Here is an 18,631-nt window from a genome sequence, read left to right as displayed (position 1 = left end):
GAATAAAATGCAAACCTTACTGGGAATCAAAACCGCCATAACCTGGTTGATAGGCAAAGATGATACCAATCTGCCAGGGATTGCGAATAGATTTTGAATATTTCTCTTTAGTAGTTAATTTCACACACTATTTACTATAACTCATTATTTACAATAGAAAATAATAACAAATATGTTTATTTTTAAGACACTGAACATTTTCTAAACAAGCAACTGTGCACAAGCAAAGTATTAGAAAAAAGAAACTACATGGTTTCAGCCATCTTTTTAAACTGTAGCTGGTTCTTAGGCCATCAACTTTTATAATTATGTTAATATAACAATAGAAACAAACCTGCAATTCCACTTACAATAAATATTGTACTCATACGTCCAGTTTTCCTTTGTAATTAGATACTTCTGCTTAACTGTACACCTGAATAATACGTGTGTTGTTGCTGCTTTTCGAGGTCACAAATCAAATATTAAATGTAATCTTACAACAATCCTTCCCTTAAACCTACTGATGGACAGTTGGACCATGAATTTGTGTAGACTACACTAGTGATCATATACTACCATATTGTAGAATTAACAAGTTTTGTAATGCATTCTGATATTAGTTTTATTGTTGATGATGATGATGATGATTGATGATCGCTGAACAATGACTGATCTGTGACCCAATCGGTACCCATTGAACGTGATCTGTGATCTAATCGGTGCTCACTGAACAGGGATCAACTGTACAATGAACGGTGATTTATGACCTGATCGGTACTCAATGAATAATGGTGATCGTGATCTGATCCATGTCAATGACAGCTGATTTATGATGGTGGTGAATACTTATTATTATGTTTCTGTTATGTAATGCACAAATCAAACTACTCTAGTTTTATTTTGACACCTTAGGAACCCAAAAAACCAGATGCAAATATTCCATATGTACATGTATGTGTGTTCGGTATTCACTGCCCACCCTGTAGCACCTCAACATGAGGTTTCTCCCGTCGGGGTCCCCCAAGCATCCTCGAAGGAGGCCGACAACCTATCCTGGAAGCCAGCAACCTCCTCTGCTAGAGGGCTACCCTTCCCGGCCCTAACCTAATGGATCCAGGCATGCATTTCGCATGCCCTTCACACACCTCAAGGGTCCCTGATACCATCATCGGGAAATCCGGGGTATAGTGACTTGTTAGTACCCACTGTCACCCCAAGGAGCATTAGTGTAGCACTGATGTACAGCTGCTGTAGTTGTTTTGGTATGTTGTAACATTATAATTAAATAAATGAATATTTAAAGTGGCCGCTAGTACCCAACACCCACATGAATGAAATACAGTATGTGCGCGCGCTTTAGTTGGAATCATTGAATTAAATAAACAAAAAATATTATATTTAAATGAAAAATATTTTAAATCGTTGCATGTGTAAGCTGTGCATCAGAAAAAAAGCAGTATCTTTTTGGTTGGCTGATTTTTCAAATCTTGGGAGTGTAATTTGTTTTAAGGGTGCCTGTTTTGAGTTGGAACACAGTAAATTAGAGGAAATTGTATTTGTAGTGTATACAGTTACTACAGCTACTGCCCTTTATAGAGACATCAGAGAATCCCATGTATTTCAATAGAAACAATTCTACTACCAATGTTGGATTTCATGAAATGACCTATTTTAATGGATTTAATCAAATGCTACTCTTTAAAACCATTAGCATGAAATTTTGGTAGCTTATCTGAGGAATTATTCCATAGAACTCCTAAAGTACATAAGTTCTTTTTTTGATTTAAAGGAAAGGAAGTATTGTTTTCAAAAGAAGAAATGACATTATTGTTTGAAAACCATTTATGGAGTGGAAAACCATATTGTTGAATAATTTAGAAATATCAATTTTTAACTGAATAACTTCTTCAAAGTTGTCTGAACCTGTTATTAGATCATCAACATAAAAATCTTTTTGAATGGACTTGCATACAAGTGGAGATTCATTTTAATTAAATACCGTGTGGACAAATATGAAGCACAAGTGGTTCCATACTGTTACCACACATAATGAGAAGTGTTTTATCTCCTGATCTGGAGAATCACGCCAAAGTATACATTGTAAATTGGAATCGCTAGATTTAACTAATATCTGACGATACATTTTAGCTATGTTAGAAGTAATGATGTACTTATTGATTTTGAATCTAAGCAATATGGAAATTAAGTTTTATTGAACTACAGGTCTAACTAAGAGAGTATCATTGAGAGATAAACTGTTAGTGGTTTTCGCTGAACTGCCAAAGACAACTCAAATTTTAGTAGTTGAGCTTTATGAAAGCGGAACAGTCTTATTTAAGGTTGGAATTGTTGTTTAGTGTTCTTTCCAAAGATAAAAATCTATTTTTAGCGTTGACAAAGGAATCACCTAGTTGAATGTTATTAGCCTTACATGGTAATGACACAACAAATTTGCTGTGATTATTTCAAATAGTATTGGTTTGAAAATGTTTTTAACATGTTAAGGTTTCATTTCCTGAAGTGAAGCATCAGTATTAATTTCTTCCCATAAAGTAAAGTAAAGTTCACAGAAATTCTTGAGTATAGTAGATCATCAACATAAATTTTTTATGAGTGTTATGTACAAGAAAAGATGCAACATAATTGTTGCCCACACTGTTATTAGGAAGACGACCATTAATTATATATCCTAATTAATTTCCTGTATAATAGGATATCTGAAATTACAAATGAATTTCCCAGGAAGAATAAGACTCAAGTAGAATTCATTTCCAATTAGTACGTCAATGTTATTTGGTATTTTGAAATTGGGATCAGCCAGAAATATATTATGAGGTAATTTGAAGTGAGAAATGTCAAATGCATATGAAGGGAGGCTGTCAGTAATATCTGGTAAAACAATGCATTTTACTTGAACAAAATGTTTCTATAATCTGAGTGTAACACTGTATTTGGATTGAACTAATAAATTATTTATGCCTGAAATGAGTAATTATTTTTATTAAGTTTAAGATCTAATTTGCGGGCAAAGCTAAATGAAAAAGATTTGCTTGCGAACCAGAATCTAACAGTAATCTACATGAAAACGTATTACCACGTATATCAGTAGTATTACATACAGCTGTTGACAGAATTACATTTTCATTTGACTGATTTTTAAACAAACAATAAGTTATACTTTCAAGTTTATTGCCATCAACCTTAGAATGTTAATTTTATCCATAAGAACAAGTGTATTGTGTTTCTTATCACAAATCTTACAGACTCTTCGAACAACATTGATTAATACAATGACCTTTACATAAACAATTAAACAGCAATTATTTGCCAAAAACTTTTTACAATTATCTATGAACAAATTTAAAAATTCTTTACATTGATATAAGTAATGATTTGATTAACAAAATGAACATCGATACAAATTGGATTTTACATAATAACTAACATTATGAATTTTGTATTGTTCATTAGGATTTAAATTAAAACATTTGGTTAAAGATCTGGTTGTATTTTATGACATTGTATTCACTTGCGTGTTTGAAATGGATAAATTAATATTTTCTAAAAGTTATCATCTAGAATAAAGAAATTCAATGAAGTCTGTAAAGGTGGGAAACCTCTCATTTGACAACCTTTCTTTCCATAATCTTGAGGTGTTATGATCCAATTTAGATGTTAAAAACTGAACCACGATAAATTAATATGTATTAATAGGAAGTTTCATCGCTTTAAGTGAGTTCACGTTTGCGGATATTTCATTAATAAAATCGGAGAAAGTATCTACAGATTCTTTTTTTACAGAACCTGATTTTAAAATGCGTTCAGCATTATGAAAACCTACTACATATTTATTGTCAAACCGCACCTTTAATAATTCTAGAGCAAATATTTTAAAGAATGTAAATAGTGTCATTTTTTATTGTTAGTTAAATCATGTCTATTATGTATTAAATTAATAAATACAAGATATATTAATATAATACTGCCATTCTAAGACATTACCTTTAAATATTGCTATATTTATAGGTTGTAATTGAGTTTGTTTAAATGATGTATTTGTACTAACTTCTTGATTAGATGGTTTTTGATTAATATTATTCATTAAATGTTGCAATTTGCATTCTATATAGTACACTAGTTTTCTTTGACCTGTTCATGATGCAATGATAAAACATCATTGTCATAATCTAATTCAAGTTTTCATTGAATGAGGCCATATTTGCATTGTAAATAAAGAAGATTCCTTAATTTAATTTACAAGGCATGACTATCACCTTGTGATTGATCAAATTTGTCAGTAAATGTGGCAATTCTAGTTAGATGCTTTTATTGATCCTCCTTGTTTAATTAATTGTTCCTTTTCTATAATAGTGATTTAAATTAATATAAATTATCGATAATGTAAATTAAATATGAAATAAATAAATTAAGAAAGATCGTACATAAATGATGTTGTAAAATTAAGACACCGTGAATCGTAGATTTTTGAACTGAAGATTCTTGAATAACATTTCTTCAAATTGTAGATTTATATATACCCGCAGTCGGAGGACCAATAAAAATGTAAATCGAAAAGTGGAGATGTTTGTTTTAATAAAATTATTCTTGAGTTTTTGTAATTATAATTATTTTATTGCAATTGGAAATATAATTCATATGTATAACATTAATAACTTATAAATCTTTATGTAAGTTTATTGTATTAATAAATGTAATCAGTGAGAGAAGACTAGATGAGTCCTTAGAGACTTGTAATAGGACTGAATGAAGTGAGGAGATTGTTATATACTGTGTACGGAACCGCTGAATCGTCAGGAGCCGTGTAACCTGTAAAGAGCCGAGTGATGCCGACAGGAGCTGAGTGCATCTCAAAGGAGCTGCGTGAACTGTATGGAGCCGCTGAATCATCAGGTGCCACGTGCAACCGAAAGAAGACAAAGTTCTTTAAATTTTAAGTCCTCATGAATAAAACCTTACTCTATAACCCGTTTTCAGCATTACTATGAGTCAAATTTTCTTCTTAATTTTGAAACTTCTGTTTTTTATTTAGAACAAAAGAATATTCCATAATAATTTTACTTTAAGATGAAAGAGAATAATGAAAATACAAGATATAATGTAATTCCAATAAGTGATGTTAGAAATTGGTTTAACCAGGAATTGTGATTTACTGTTTACATAAATTTATACAGAATGTTTATAAAATCGTGAGCTGGCTATACTTTTGGATTCTACTTTAAAAACTAAACAAAAAATATCCATAGGAAAAATTGCAATTTCTTCTTTGTTCTTCCCCATCTGTCATTTTGTTACTTTATAAAAAAATTTATATCTCAAGTTAAGATAGAAGAATCACATCATTATTTGGTATAAAAAGTCTTGGTAATAAAAGTTTTAAAATTAGCAAAAAATCAGGACTTAAAATACCTTAACAAATTACAAAATGTTACAAAATCAAAAAATGTTAATTTTTTGATCCGTTATATAAATATAAGGTTTTATCAAAATGTATGTTATTAAGCCTTTTATTATTTTTAAATCGGTTAAAAATAGCCGAGTTATGACAGATAATTGAAGTTGTAATTTTGTGTCTGTTTTCATGTCCTCCACTTTATGTTCAATTTGATTAAATATTAATTGTTTTTATTTATTGTTAATTCTAGTATTGTAAATTAATATCAAATTAAATAATAATTTTACGATAGACCTATTATCTTTTCATGAGCACAGTATAAGTATATCATACGCATTATAATACAGGCAATATTTATTTAGCCGTGCTACAAATGTACGTTTACCCGGAAGTCGACCGAATTGAACAAGAAAGTAAACTTGCTGAAATGTTTCAACAAGAAGGTGCACTCTCGCATTTTAGCCTAGGCGTTCGACGGGGCCTTTCGATGAAAGATTTCGTAATCGTTGAGTCGGTCGAGCCGGTCTAATGCTTTGGCCTGCGAGAAACCCGTATTTGACACTCCTAGACTTTTTTCTACGGGAATTTAAAAACAATCGTCTTTTTGGTGGTGGGGGTTCGATTTTGCAATTATTGTTATTTTTTAATCGTTAACAAATCGCCTAAGAAAAATATGGCGAAATTCCCTATAAAGTGACAAAATCGCCTGTGATTAGACAGAATCTGGAGATATTGAGGGCAAACTTGTTCTAGAGACTCATCCCGCTGACCTTTTACGCTGAAAATGTAATGACACCAATGCTCCATATATAAAAGTAATCTGACCACGTTTGGTCAAAATCGGTTCAGTAGTTCTTGAGATATAAAGTGATTTAGAGGCCAACCCCAAACACACACACACTATGAACCTTAACATACGAAAAATTTCCATCCGTTCTTTTAGGTTTCTTAGGTGTCAAAACGTCAACCCACCGGGTTGGTCTAGTGGTGAACGCGCCTTCCCAAATCAGCTGATTTGGAAGTCGAGAGTTCCAGCGTTCAAGTGCTAGTAAAGCCAGCTATTTTTCACGGATTTGAATACTAGATCGTGGATACCGGTGTCCTTTTGTGGTTGGATTTTAATTAACCACACATCTCAGGAATGGTCGAACTGAGACTGTACAAGAATACAGTTCATTTACACTCATACATATCATCCTCATTCATCCTCTGAAGTATTATATAAACGGTAGTTACCGGAGGCTAAACAGGAAAAAGAAGAAGAAGAAGGTGTTAAAACGTCATGATCCGGTGAAAACCACATATGCCCAAATTGGACCGATTACAATACTTTCCCTTCTATACCTATAGCGCTATCTAGACGGGAAAGTAAAAATGGAGATATATATATGATTTATTGGATATCTTTCTTTGAAGAAATAATATCACGCTGATTTTCCTGATGGTATGGTAGCAAGATTGCCTTTTAACCAGAGATTTCGAGTTTTAATTATAGATACTAAATTTTTTAACGGTGTTCGTCAGTCAGATCTTGCGATAACGACCTCAGAAGCGGTGTAAACGATTCCTGTTGGCGCGTTAAAATATCGACTTTTGAAATATAAATTTTCTTTTTTTATTAATTAATTAGCTTTTATCTCGATTAATTTTGAATTATTACTTTTCCATTTTACATGAGAATAAAGTTAACGCGTCAAATTAAAACAGATAAGCACGCAAGGCTAGCCCTAGCGTTTTTACCGCCGTAGGCAAACCCCAAAAATCTCGCTCCCGCCAAGCTTCAAAAAAAGTTTAAAATTAAAAAAAAAAACAGAATTATAAAAGTTAACCAGAAAAATGACATATAGTTGAATTAAGACAATAATAATAATACAGATTTACGTAAAATTGTTTTATTGAAACAAAAAATTACATTTTTAACGAGTTAACGACAACTAAAACTAGTACCTACTATTTTCAGAGATGATTTAAATATACTTTTAAAAAAATAAACAAAACTACTAATAAATAGTAAATAATATTATTTTCTACATTGAAGTAATCGAAATAAATTTTTGTGGGTAGTTATTTTTTTTTACGCTCTAATTCAGGCGGCTTTGCCGCCGTAGGCATCGCCTACCTTGCCTACCGCCGGCCCCGAAACGTGAAAAAATATTAATTTTACCGTTTATCGAAGAACAAAATGAATTTTTCCAAACATAGTTTACAGAAGTATACTTCTGTAAAAAAAAAACAACTTTTTTTCAAAACTTTGAACGTTTGCTTAGTGATATTACAGATATTACTATTGAAAATAACTCTCACTGTTTGAAAACCTACTTAAATATACGCTATCACAAATTTGAGTATACAATTAAATTGTAGTCTGTTCTACATTTCACTGTATCAAGAAAGTTGGACAGTTCAACAAACAAAAACAACACAAAACAACAGAATAAACCTTTGTAAACCATCTCGTGAAAACTGAATTCTTACATAAAATTACCGACACGCTGTGCAAATCCTAACTTTTTTAAATATGGATAAAGTTTGCGTGATCCACTTCTCAGTAAGAAATATATAAATATAAATATAATTGTCATAAATAGTAAAATTTCTGTTATACATAATGTAAAATGTTTGGACCGTCTAATTAGATAATAAAGTTTCATCAGAATAATAACCCGATTTCATTTACAGTGGGTTAAATCACACTGTGTTGCTTTGAAGTTATTTTATTAAATGCTAACGATGATAGGGTATACATAAACGTAATTTATCATTACGTTTATGTATACCCTATCTAAAATATACTATTATGTTTTGTGATTACTAGTAAAAAAAATACATATACTAAAATAGAATATCAGAACTTCGTTTTGTACCGGTAAATATGATTCGTGTAAATTATTTCGTAAATTAAAAATTCTCATGTTTCCGTGCATTTATATTTATGAGTGTATAACATTTGCTAAGAAGTAAATACAATTTATTATTTTAATAAAAATTAAAAAGCGAAAATTGTAATTAACTGGTAACAGATTAACAAGCGATTTTCCCTTTGCAAGCGTGCATGTACGTGTGAATTCTTGTATTACTGATGAACCTATGTTGTACACATGTAGTTCTATCAAGACGGAACATTAGATTTGATTAAATTAAATAAAAAGCTTTATCAACCGAGGGGTTGATAAAGCTTTTTATACCGACGGTACACGAGGGTGTACCGTCGGTATATTAATTTAATCTAGTTTTGAAGGTACAGTTTTATTTAATTTATTGTAAATACATCGCTTGCTATATATTATTAAAATACATTTAAAAAAATCCAGATTGCGATTAAAACAAAATGTTTATAAATAAATGTAATAAAATATTTTTTTATACTAATAAATAAACAACCAAAATAGTTCAATAGCCGATGACAAATATAATTTATAAAATTCTATCGGTCATAGCTGATAGAGGACTATTTTACAAAGACGAATTTTAGAGATAATTATTTTTTCGTTTAATTTTTTTGATGATGCGTCAAAAGAAAAGAATTGTCAGTCGGTTACTATTGGGAAGGTGGAGTGTGACAGTGAGGGGAATCACCCCCCTCACTGACCCGCTGCGCCTCTGTCGCGCTGTCCCTCTGTTAAACACGAACAACAGAACGGCCAGCTGTCTTCCTTCGCGTCTGATTGGCTACCGTCGGACAGTACTGATCACGCCACAATTCAAATACAACCGTTAACGTAACGGTCATCACTTCTAAACGAGTAACAAAGTTAATACCAATCACTATTTCTTATATAGACGTTCGATATAATTAAATTAAATCAAGATTAGTCCATTATTTTATATCGATTACATTTTATTTAAAATAATAATTAATTTCCTTTAATTTTAATAAATACATTAAAAATATTACGATAAAGTATATTCGTTTTGTAAAGTAAAAAAAAATTTAACAATAAATTATAACAGATCAAATTTCTCCTGTTTTATTTACAATACGACCTCGTAATATCCTACACGTGTAGTTTAACGAGCGAGGAATAATAGAATCAAACCCGAGCCCAGCTTTTTTAGAAGCTAACAGTTTTTAATATGATTGTTATAAACTTACTTTGAAATAAAGCATTAAAGGATAAAAAAAAAATAATCAGTAAAACTTATAATTAAATCGATTATTTATGTTTCTAATAAATAACGTAACAGACGGCCAGATAAATACAATGTTGCGTTACACGCTATAAACAACCAACATTCCTACATTTATGCAATTCTTTAATGTTTATAAGAACATAAAATATAATGTTATTTAATAGATCAACAAACATCAACTAAACCGTTTGCCGACCGACCTCCAAAGTAAGAAGCTTCGTCCGGAGGTCCCGGGTTCGAACTTAGACACGGTTGGAATTTTTAATTTAATTTATATTATTGACTCGTTTAATTATTTATCAAAATATGAATTTATGTTACAGAATATAAGGTAAAACATATACCTTATATTATATATATATATATATATTATATATATTACCTTATATTATATAGTGGAGGCTGTTTGTTCAGTTTTTAGTCAAGGTCGCAGACACAACGTTGTTCGAAAAAAAACAACGGTTTTTCCGATTTCGCATTAAAGGGACTAGGTTTTGTCAACAAATCAGTGAATGGTGTTATAAACAACATAACCCAAGCTTGTTTATTATTACAATTCTGACCTGTGTGCGATGCCGTTACCAGCTGTCGCCAGTCTGCTCTCTGTGTGCGTTGGGTGTGTTAGTGGGCGCGATGAAAATTATGATTGAAAATCGGGTCGCAAATACTGAAAGATTGATAAATGCTGTATTAACCCACTATATTATACTCTCCATCACATTATTTAATCGCGTACTATTTTTCTTAATATTAAATATTATTATTCAAATTTCTTACAGTTTGTGTAAAAAAATAATTTTCTATTTTGTTTTTGTATTGAAGTAAAAATACTTGTAAAACACGAGACAAATTAACTACACATAACCGCTTAAACAAATACGACATCCTTTGATACGGTTTTAAATAGACGATCGCAGAGTATAATAGATTATTTTTTTATTTTATAAAAAGCATTAAAAATATATATTTTATTGTAAGCGCTAAAAATAAAGTTATAAACAAATGCATTTTTCATCGACGTAACAGGATGTTTTGACGCGTGCAATAAATCAGATGACTATTGGGGTACGAATCGGATAGAAAGAAAGAGATAATGAGTGAGAAAAAATCAGCTTAGAGAAAGACATTAAACGAGCAGATTACAACAGCTTTCTTTTTCCTGTTTAGCCTCCGGTAACTACCGTTTAGATAATTCTTCAGAGGATGAATGAGGATCATATGTATGAGTGTAAATGAAGTGTAGTTTTGTACATTCTCAGTTCGACCATTCCTGAGATGTGTGGTTAATTAAAATCCAACCACAAAAGGACACCGGTATCCACGATCTAGTATTCAAATCCGTGTAAAAATAGCTGGCTTTACTAGGACTTGAACGCTGTAACTCTCGACTTCCAAATCAGCTGATTTGGGAAGACGCGTTAACCACTAGACCAACCCGGTGGGTGATTACAACAGCTAGCAGGCAAATAATGCACATAAAGCAATTACACGACATATACTTTTTTCTCCCTTTGTATTAAAACAACGTCGTAATCACACACATAAAGTTATCTCGCACTGTTCGCTATCGTTGTTTAAAATACATTTTTATTTTGTTTAGTGTCGTTTTTTTTACTTCTATATTAATGTTGAATTATTTGGTTTAAATTTTTGAGTAAAAAGTTCTTTATAATTTTATAAAGAAGGCAAGTTCTCGTGCCAGGCTTACAAGGAAAAGTGAAGACAGGAGATAACGATTTACCAAACCGAATATACGATTGCAAATCGACATACGAAGCCCACCAAAATACAGATAATATTCAGCCTTGTAAGAGTTTCGTATAATAAATATTATTACTCTCAGAGAAAGCAATTCTGACCCTTACCTCTAGTATCTGAGATATTTCAGATACATTATAACTACAATAAAGTCTGGGGCGGATAGAATATAACAGCAAATTAATGCGGCCGTTGTAAAACAAGATGTTATCTTGCTGTTTTAAACCGATTTTACCTATTTACATAAAACATACTCTCCACGCTAGGATATTTTGTTAACGGAACTCGACAACAGAATAATGCTGGAGACGTTTTCAGGACCACCGACGATAAAATGTAACCGATTCAGTAAAATAACACATTTTACATTCGCGTATACATTTCCGTAGCACGTAGTATATAAATCTGCAGTAAAAAAAAATAAATGAAATTCATAGTTGTAATGCTGTTGTTTAAATTTTCTCATTCCTTTCCGTACTGTCGTATTAATACGCTCTCTCTCGGTGATTTTATTAATCCTACTCTCAATTACTCGGACTTCCAAGGTTTCATCTATCCGTAAAATACGCATACTTTTATTGTACGATTCAATCTTTATATGAATTAATTATTAATAAAAACTAAAAAAAATTTCCTTTGTTGGAAATCGGAACAAGTAAATCTATTCAAAATAAATATATTCTGCGATTAAATTCTATCAAAATTTCGATTATCCGTACTTCCATTTTCAAAAAAAATTACAGCGGTAATTCAAAATGTATAATTATAGATAGTATATAATCCGATGTTAGATAACGAGTTTTGAGACTAGCACCGCGCCTAATCATCTTTCTCAGACTCCATTACTGAAGAAGAGACGCTAACTACAAATGAAATGTTGCGAGTATCATTAAGGAGGGTAAATATATTTACGGAAACCCACCGGGTTGGTCTAGTGGTTAACGCGTCTTCCCAAATCAGCTGATTTGGAAGTCGACAGTTACAGCGTTCAAGTCCTAGTAAAGCCAGATATTTTTACGCGGATTTGAATACTAGATCGTGGATACCGGTGTTCTTTGGCGGTCGGGTTTCAATTAACCACACATCTCAGGAACGGTCGAACCGAGAATGTACAAGACTAACACTTCATCTCCACTCATACATATCATCCTCATTCATCCTCTGAAGAATTATCTAAACGGTAATTACCGGAGGCTAAACAGCAAAAAGAAAGAAAGAAATATATTTACGGATTCAGAAACTTTAGGATTAGACAATAAATGTTCTACTGTTCTACCACTGAGCTATCTTCACCAAATCTCTCTCTCTCTCTCTGTATGTACGTATATATATATATCACACATATCACACACGTAGCTAGCAAGGGGCTAAGGAGGCTATAGCCCTCGCAGAAATTGTCGGGCGATTGGGGCTGCCTCCCTCCTCCCTCGACCGACAATTATTAGATTTTATCATTCAGGGATTAAATCTAATAAGTCGGGTACAAAAAATCAATTCTTAGCGTTTTAAATTTTCGTAATGTATAACATCTCAAAAGTATTTTCACAAAATTTGAGATAAATCGGTACATAATCATCTCTTTAGTCATTAATCCACACTTATATACCTTAACCTGCAAGAGTAACGCCGTCACTCGATGTGTGAAAGCCGGGCTCACTCTGGTGCAATAGTAATAAAAATAATTGATTACCGGGGATTCCCCGCAAACCAGAAACGCAGCGCTTGCTTATCGCAATCCAAACTCGGTCCAAGAATCTTCAAAACGTTTTCAAGCTCTTTTGCCAGGATCAGCTAGTCCTGGAAAAGCGGATGAACTAAAACTCTTAGCGATGCATTACGATAATAAATGTTCTGAATCTGTCCTCCAAGCGGAGTATCTTAAAATTTAAAATCGGAAGCGATTTAAATAACGGATCGCTGCAACAAAGAATCTTTGCCGAATATCCATTACAAGTTTTAACGACTCTTACGGTAACATGTAATAATGAACGCTCGTTCTCCACAATGAAGAGAGTCAAAACGACTGCGCGTAACAAGTCGGGGGATGGAAGATTAAGTTCGTTCGTTAGTTTCTTTGTCAGTGCATAGAGATATTACTGTTAATCCTGATGAAGTTTTAGATATTATGGCGAGAAAGAAAAATCGACGAGTACCTTTATAATATTGATAACTTTTATTGGAGTGTAAATGTGTGAGTGTGAAGGATAAATGTGGATTATGAAAAAATGATATACTAACATTATGATTCTTATTTTCGTAGTAAATGATGTATTAAATCTAAGCGTATGTTTTGTATTTTTCAAGTGCAGTAAAGTATAAAAAACCGTTTCAATATAAAATGATTTTCATTATTATTACTATTATCTCATCATCATCAGCCCCCTTAGCCTCCCCCGAAAAAACTCCTAGCTACGTGCCTCTCTGTCTGTGTGTGTGTGTGTAAAATCTCTCAGTCACTCTCTCTCTCTCGCTGTGTGTGCGTGTGTGTGTGTGTGTGATCGTTATTTTTCTCATCACGGTCTGTCCTTTCAAACAGAAAGAAAGAAAATTCGGTAACCTAACTTGTGTATATTAAGACAAAAATAAAGCAAATTTTTTAATTAATTTAAATGGGTTAATTGAGTATTTGTTTTTCTAACGCGAAAGATAGTAACAATTTTTTTCAAAAAAAAAAAAAAAAATTAAAATGAGACACGATAATATTTAGTTGCATGCCACTTAATGAACACTAACATTTTAGCCGAGCGGTAGCGTCTCGGTCTTTCCTACGAAGGTCCCGGGTTCGAATCCCGGTCAGGCATGGCATTTTCAGTCTACAAAATTCAAACTTCTGATATTTTTTCATTTAAAAAATGTTTTTTTATTGTTATTGAATTATAATTTATTGTAATTTTTTTTTTAAACAGATGTTAATAATTATTAATAAATCAATATATTTAAATTAAAAAAAAAGAGATGAAGTCTGATTCGAACCTAGGTGCCTTCCTCTTGTAAGATCCAAATAATTCATTAATTAAAATTTTATTTGGCTATAACTCTGGAACCGATGAAAATAATTATCACTTATATCGTTGAAAAACTCTCAATGAGGATTTATTATTGCGATTAAGAAAAAGTCCAGGATCCAAATTTTTTTGGATTTTGGGCTGTTTTGGACACTTTTAGCCCGGTCGATTGCAATCAAAAGGGAGGTGCAAAACTAGATGTTATAACAGTCTTAAATCCAAAATTTCAACATGCTACGGCTAATCGTTATTAAGTTATGCGAGATATATACGTACGTAAAGACGTCATGCCGAAACTATTCAAAATGGACGGTCAAGATGGATATTTCCGTTGAAATTTCAAAAACGAAATTTTTCGCGATCACAATACTTACTTTACTTCGTACAATTAAGTTTCAAAAAAAAAAAAAAAAAAATTTGTTGTGCTATATGACAGCTAATTGGTATATAAGAAAAAAATTTAACTTAAAATGTCTAAACGAAGGTAGATTAGTTCACACATTACTTAATCTTAGTATTATTAATAAATAAATAGATCTCATCTCTCTCTCACTGTGTGTGTGTGTGTTTGGGCGCGTACGTATTTGTATTGTAGATTTGCTTACAGTAAACGTTGTAATCGGCTAAGTTAGATAAATTTATAATTAGTGTAATCGTATCATTACTCCCTTACATACCACTTGTTAATCTTTTTTTATAATCTATAATAATTTGCGGTTCAGTTTAGTTGTGGAAAATTTTTCAGATACTAATCTGGTATCGACCCAAGACTTTGGTTTAAGATTTAGTAAGCAAAGCACGTTTTCTGTGGCACTGAAGCGGCAACATTACATTTTTTATTGTTAATTATATTTACCAAAAAAAAAAGTATAAAAGCAAGCACGCGAATGTGCTTTTGTATACGTGCAATCATTATGTTTACGTGCGCGGTTGTAATTATATATAATAAATTGAATATTAGATAAAATTAAATAATTGAAAGCCTCATAATTACCCGTTTATGTACCGTTAGCTATGTTTTTTAGCTAACACATAAAAAAAAGTCAGAACAAAAATTTTGGCTAAATTTTGTCGAATAAAAAAATTAATAATAAATCTGACCGTCTAACGTAAAAACCGACCGTTTCGATCTGCAGAACACATCAATATAAATTTCAAGAAAAGTGTGAAAATATTTGTAAAGTATTTCACGGTGACAATAAAAGGAAATTTACCTTCCTAAAATAGATAGCTAAATTATTAATCACCAAATGCAGACACAGGTAAAAGAAACGTAAATTTTTTAAAACAAAAAACAGAACTTCAATAAAATATTGATATCCGAAATAATAAGTAGCAATTATTAGAGCACATTTAAATAAAAATAAATTTAGTATACAAAAAAATGAGCAACCCCTTTTCTAGTGTAACGGTACTTACTTGAAAGCAAATTATTTTTATAAAGTAATCTACGTATATAAATTTTATTTAATTTAAATTAAAATAACAAGAATAAAAATATATTTCGCTAAGCTAAAAATAATCATTTTTGCCAAACAAAATTTGCAAATGATGAAACGTTCATTAAATTCCCATAATTCCTGCTAATGAGTTAACCTTTTGTAATTAATCACATTATTTGTGTACTATTTTGCTTATTACAAAATATTTTATTGAAAGAACTTACCTAATTTACATGTAGAATTCTTCTCTAAATGGTCGTTTAGATTCGTGTAAAACACTACTATATATACTGAAAACAAATAACGTATAAGTAAACAAAATTTGATACGGTTTTAAAAACACCATTAGATCGGAAAGAAATAAATATCATTTATTGTACATGACAACGTTAATCGTTCGTTAATACTACTTATATTAGATTAATAGGTTATCAGAAAGAAAATATTACAATCTAAGTTTTCTTTATTTTTACTACATCGCTGTATATAATGGAAGCAGCTAATAAATAATATAAACAAATACAATTTTTCATGCACGTACCAAATATTTTGACACACGCAGTTGTTTTGACTAATTGTAGCCGAACCAAGTTGAAGGACGAAATAGTCGGATACAGTCACAGCAATTACGCTTCCTGATCAATTCTATCTGTACACTCCGTTTTACATACACCAACACGTACAAGTTACCGCAGTTAGTAAATTTTTTTCTCCGCTCTATCCGTAGTTCAGAACCCATCTTTTTATTTTATTCTGTTAGGTTTTTTTTTACTATTATTTTCTTATTAATCTGCATAATTAATTTTAATTTTCTAATTAATGTTTTTATATTAAAATATTTTTAAACTTTTTTTAATATAATATATTTAAAAATGTATTTTTTAAATGTAATTAATAATTTTTTCACAAAAAAAAACAAAAGGATTGATTTCTAACAGACATTCAATTTGGTTTGCTTTAATTCTTATTTTCAATTAGAATCGCATTATCTTAACTGAATTTCAATGGTTTTCAATGGTTAAAAACGACGAAATATATTTTAAAAGATCTAAATAAAATAAAATTAGGCTTTATACGTATAATAAAGTGAACTAATAAATAGATCTACGGGTGTATGTACGCTCTTACACACCCATTCGATTTGGATATTGTAGACGGGCCGAACCGTGAAATTTAGAGATAATACTAATCATTCATTACCTCCTTGCGTACTGTTCGTGGTTTCTATAATTTAAAAGATGCGGTTCTGTTATTTTTCTTTTTGAGAAGATGACTGTTCGTCTTCTCAAAAAGAAGCAAATCTTTTGTTCATCTTCTCAAAAAAAAACTGCAGTTCCAGATATCGATCGAATCTGGAACTTTTAGTCTAGCAGGTAAGGTAGCTAGCGCTACCTTTTCTCTAATAGCATGTAGGTCAGTTACATCTAAAAAAGAAAAGATTAATAATACAAATTTTTTTTAATTTTTTTAATTCCCGATTGATATTTAAAAAATATAGTAACACTTAATAACAAAATTGTACGTGCGCGCGCGTGGGGGTCCGTATTTACATGTAGTATATATATATATATTTTTTTTTTTTTTTGAGGGCGAAAAACGGTTAAACGTTATCATCGCCCGGATGTACTATATATTGAGCTTGATTACGTATATAAAATGATTATACGTATTTAAATAATAAGTAAAAATCTCGTTATAACCCCTTTGTGTACGGTTGGCTGTTGTTGTAATATGTCCATTTATAGTTTTAAGCGAACATTTATTCTCTTTAATATTTTATCTAATTATAAGTTGGGCAAGACCGATAGTCAATTTTAAAAACAATTTAATATTAGACGACATGTAATGGATGGTCTCATGTTAAAAAACTTGATGGTGAATGACAGTTTGCGAACCAAATTTTAGATATAATAATTTTGTTGTTAAACTAGCGGATGTCTTTCGATGACGTCGATTCCGTAGTGGGGGGAAGATGAGTCTAGCTAAAGAAATTCACCGAGAAGCTTTGTTTTGTGGTTAGTTATTGGCGGGAATTATCGGTAGATAGCCGACTGAATACGTAATGCTTCCTGTTAACATTGACGTCATCCAATTTACATCTTTTTACTGAGATATTTCTTATTACTGATTAAGGTGAGTTGTATTTATTTTTTTAATATTATTGGCCAATTATTATTGGCAGTTGTTTTATTCTGTGTATGTGTTATTCAAATTATTTATTAGATTAAAAATGTTAGAACCCAATTTACTCTCGTCTATTTTTACAAAATAAATTTAATAATAATAAATTTGTTTATTTATCTCTTAATAGCGGCTAAACAGTATCGAAAAAATAAACAAGTTATATGTTTGTAAGAGTATTTCGTGAGTGATATATTAGATGTATTTCGTGTTAAATATATTATGTTTTAAGTCGGGTAACGAGAATGAAGCTAAGAAAATAATTCGCATCTGTATCGTTATAAAGAATATACCGGAGAATATATTTAATAATAATATATAATAAATAATATATAATAATATATTTAAGAATATATTTACTGGAGTCCTGGGTTCGACACCTAAATAGCTTACCGTTTATTCACCGATCTCAATTAATGTCGTCAAATATTCATAAATGAATGTCTCGGGAATAACACAAAAATTTGAAAAAAAATATTTTTTGATAGGAAAGAAAGTAACAAATAATCGTTTTAATAAATTTGTAAAAATATTTTTAGAAATTTATCGGCGTAGTTTTTATTTAACATATATATATTTAATAATATAAGTAAGAAAGGAAAAAAAACATAGGTAGTGAGTTTGTAGAAGGCAACCAATATTTTATAATATGAGTCGACACCCGGTAAGGACTCTGTATAATCGTGTATCATCTTAATAATTATGCGTACGTAATATTT

General features: G+C 31.0%; 1 protein-coding gene and 1 pseudogene across 1 annotated transcript in view; one reads left to right on the top strand and one right to left on the bottom strand.

Moving 5' to 3' along the window:
• LOC142330442 (serine-enriched protein-like) overlaps nt 1-2,125 on the bottom strand; it is a 33,709-nt gene extending 31,584 nt beyond the window's left edge. Inside the window, exon 1 of the mRNA XM_075375682.1 lies at nt 2,024-2,125. Within this exon, the coding sequence (XP_075231797.1) occupies nt 2,024-2,125 (102 nt within the window). The remainder of the gene's footprint in view (nt 1-2,023) is intronic.
• Nucleotides 1-18,631, top strand: part of LOC142329867 (putative aminopeptidase NPEPL1) — a 292,983-nt pseudogene that overhangs the window by 123,479 nt on the left and 150,873 nt on the right.

The sequence above is a fragment of the Lycorma delicatula genome, chromosome 9 (genome assembly GCF_047948215.1).
Source record: "Lycorma delicatula isolate Av1 chromosome 9, ASM4794821v1, whole genome shotgun sequence".
NCBI lineage: Eukaryota > Metazoa > Arthropoda > Insecta > Hemiptera > Fulgoridae > Lycorma > Lycorma delicatula.
Note: the sequence above shows the minus strand (reverse complement) of the source record. Positions and strands in the feature narration are given on the sequence as shown.